Source organism: Sapajus apella, unplaced genomic scaffold, assembly GCF_009761245.1.
Source record: "Sapajus apella isolate SASKATOON/1434 unplaced genomic scaffold, GSC_monkey_1.0 scaffold19, whole genome shotgun sequence".
NCBI lineage: Eukaryota > Metazoa > Chordata > Mammalia > Primates > Cebidae > Sapajus > Sapajus apella.
In genome coordinates this window covers 14,198,898-14,202,417 of record NW_022436959.1, presented here as the reverse complement: position 1 = coordinate 14,202,417, position 3,520 = coordinate 14,198,898, and the positions used below count along the sequence as shown (strand labels likewise).

At 33.9% G+C, this 3,520-nt stretch overlaps 1 protein-coding gene across 6 annotated transcripts in view; it reads right to left on the bottom strand.

The window, feature by feature from the left end:
- The window catches only part of FAM126A (family with sequence similarity 126 member A), a 134,446-nt gene that overhangs the window by 41,937 nt on the left and 88,989 nt on the right, over positions 1 to 3,520 (bottom strand). For all 6 annotated transcript variants that reach the window (XM_032287006.1, XM_032287005.1, XM_032287009.1 and 3 more), the window contains one exon: positions 628 to 729. In XM_032287006.1, the coding sequence (XP_032142897.1) occupies positions 628 to 729 (102 nt within the window). The remainder of the gene's footprint in view (positions 1 to 627; positions 730 to 3,520) is intronic.

The following is a 3,520-nucleotide window of genomic DNA, read 5'->3' as shown; positions in this document are numbered from 1 at the left end:
ACATATATATGTACATATATTACACATATAGGTATATAAGTTATAAAATATATATATTTTAGCCATCTGAAGAAAGAAAACACTGTGGGCAAGAGAAAAGACTGGGAAAGGTACTAGCCAGACTAAACTATTTGCCATTCCTTAAATGTCTTGCATTTTCTGAGGCCCCCATATACTATCCCCACTGCATGAAATATTCTTTTACCTTGCCACCTGGAAAACTTGTGCTTATGTGCAGACTTAATTAAGGATTGCCTTGAAACCATGTGTTTGCTTATTCTCTCCCACTTTCCTCTTTCTGGATAAGGACCAGGCATTACTCAGTTTGATTCTCTATTGCCTAGCAGAGCTGATGGCTCATAATGAGCACTCAGATACTTGCTGAATGAATAAAATAAAATGTAGCAACCCAGACTTTTCAAAGCTACCTCTAGCAAGAGAGAAAAGGAGAGAAAATGTTCAGAGATGGCTTTTGGAATATGGTAATAAATTATATTTCTTGGCTTGGGGAATCGTACACTAGAGTTCATTTCATTATTGTTCTTTAAACATCATATACATTTTCTTACTCCTTTATATATATTTCACAATAAAAAATTAAAAATCAATCAAGTCAAAAGTACTTACCTCACTTTGTGGCTCCTGGATAACTTTATAGAGAGATGAAACTAAAGAACTCTTGTCTTTCAAATTTGTGGCATAATTTGATAAAGATGTTTCTGGTAATGTCTAAACAAATTTAAAAAAATACATTTTATTTTTATGAAATGTCCAGAATAGGCAAATCCACAGATGCAGAAAGTAAATTAGTTGTTACCAGAGACTGCAGAGGGGAGAGGAAGATTAGGAGTGACTAACAGGTGTAAAGTTTCTTTTTGTGGTGATAGAAATATGCTGGAATTAGATACTGGTGTTAGCTGTACAACGCTGTGAATATATCAAAAACCAACGCATGCTTACCTTAAAATAGTAAATTTTATGTTAATTATATTTTGACAAAAATTCAAAATAAAACAAAAAATGTATTTTATCCTCTTATCATCAACAAGAACATAAACTAACATCGCACTTCATCTTTGATCATAGTTTGGGATTAGAAATATAAATATAGGCCAGGTGTAGTGGCTCATGCCTGCAATCCCAGCACTTTGGGAGGCTGAGGCAGGAGGACTGCTTGATCCCAGGAGTTCAAGACCCGCTTGGGCAATATAGTGAGACCTTGTCTCTACAAAAAATAAACAAAATTAGCTGGGCATGGTGGCATATGCCTGTAGTTCTGGCTACTTAAATGCTAAGGCGGGAGGATGGCTTCAGCCTGGGAGGTCAAAGCTGCAGCAGCAAGCCATGATTGTGCCACTGCACTCACTCCAGCCTGGGCAACAGATTGAGACTCTGTCCCAAAAAAAAAAAAAAAAAAAAAGAAGAAAGAAGGAAGAAGAAAGAAGAAGAAGAAAGAAAAGAAGAAATAAGAATACAAACTCTGTGTAAAGCTGAAGATATATTTCTATAGCATTATATAAGTATAAATTTCATTAGCATATTGACTCTGCTCCTTAATATATATGTCATATAAAGATCTGATAGCATGTCAAACCTAAAAGCCATAGATCACCTGATCAAATTAACTCCTAAGTTACATACCATGACTGTTTAGCATGGGAAGGCTGTTCTACTTTACCAATTGAGGGGGAAATTCAGCCTTTTCAGAGCTAGAGAAAAAGATATCCACATGCCAACAAACTAATTTTCCTAATGCCATTTAAAACATGGACAATGAGTCACAGTTTGCCAGCACCACCTATTCAGAACGAACACCAGGACCAGAGAGGAATGGGAAGAGATAAAACTCCAGTAGTAAGTCAGATGATTTTGAATAAAAGAGTAGGGAAATCTGAAACAAACAAACAAACAAAAAAACATTTCATTATTATAAAAATAAAAGCCTTTCATTCTAGAGCACACCTCCTCCTCGGCAATATCTGTCTCGTAAGTCATTATTCTATCTCACCCAAATTACTTCCTTCAACCAGTCAATGCCAATCCTGCTATAGATACCATTTTTCTGGATATTCCTAACTCATTTTAAAATATACATTATTCCCTTTATGTCTCATATCCTAGCATTCCAAAATTTAATATGGGTTATGAGTATTATATATGTGTATGTGTGCACAAATTAAACAGCATAAATTTTTACAATGAACATATTTGATTCATTTTCACTTTACTAGGAACTCCTTGAGGGCAAGAACTGCCTTATCATCTCTCCATCCACGGCACTGGGCACAAGGCCTCATACTCAAATCTTTGCTGAAGGAACTTAATATAGAAAAAGAAAATAAGAAATAAAAATTGCCGTTGTTTATACTTCGACAGATTCTTTAAAAGTGGGTCATATTTCACCTTAGGATATATAAGTGAATAGAATCTTTTTGTTTTTTTTTTTTTAGTTTAATAAGAGAGTTTTATTTACCAGAAAGTTAAGCAAATGTGAACTATTTGGAAACCTTTCACAATTCTCCAGAGGGGGAAGAAAAAAAAAGTTTCACTGCAACTGCTTACATAAAGAAGAGATTAAAGCATTTTTCAATATTTCAAAAGCATGACACAAAAATCTCCAGGCAACATTCCATTTCTGTCATTTGATCAAGAGGAACCTAATACTGGGGAAATTATTTAAAAGGAAATAATAGTCAAATAAACACAGATTTCTAATCCTCTGAATAAAAATAAATCTAAATTATGTATAAAATGCATTATATATATTTAAAACATATTAATGTCTAATATATCTATGTATATATGTCTAATATACATGTCTATAAATTTTAAGAATAAATGAATCAAAATATAAATCTTTTGAAAATTGTTGGTGAACAGAAAGATTATAATATACATATGATCTAGGCAAAAACTAGAACATTCATTAAAACATGAATTACAATGTTCAGCTTATATACTAGCTGACTCTCACGAGGTAAAATATTTTCTGTGAAACAGCCAAAGGCAAAAAGACAGTTCTTTTATGAAAAGACAAGCTTTGGAAAATACCATGGACCTAGGCTACCACTGCTAAACGAAAGGAAGGGTTTCCTAAAAATTAGTGCAGTAATATTACATTTTATTCACAATTCTGTCATTATTTCGTTTAATAAATGTGGGAACAGTTAATTTTGTCAGTAGAGAGGGAGAAAATGTAAATGTTGTATTCATAAATGGTGCTTTAAAAAACAGGATCTAAAAGAGCCAAATGACTTTAAATACTATTATAGCAAAAACATGTAAATTTTCTTGCACTGTACTTGTTCAAAGGTACTGACCTCAAATACCAGTATAGCTTTCTCACATTTCAGAAGGTAAAACTGGAGTTGAAAAGTAATAATGGCAGGGCCGGGCGCGGTGGCTCAAGCCTGTAATCCCAGCACTTTGGGAGGCCGAGGCGGGTGGATCATGAGGTCAAGAGATCGAGACCATCCTGGTCAACATGGTGAAACCCCGTCTCTACTAAAAATACAAAAAA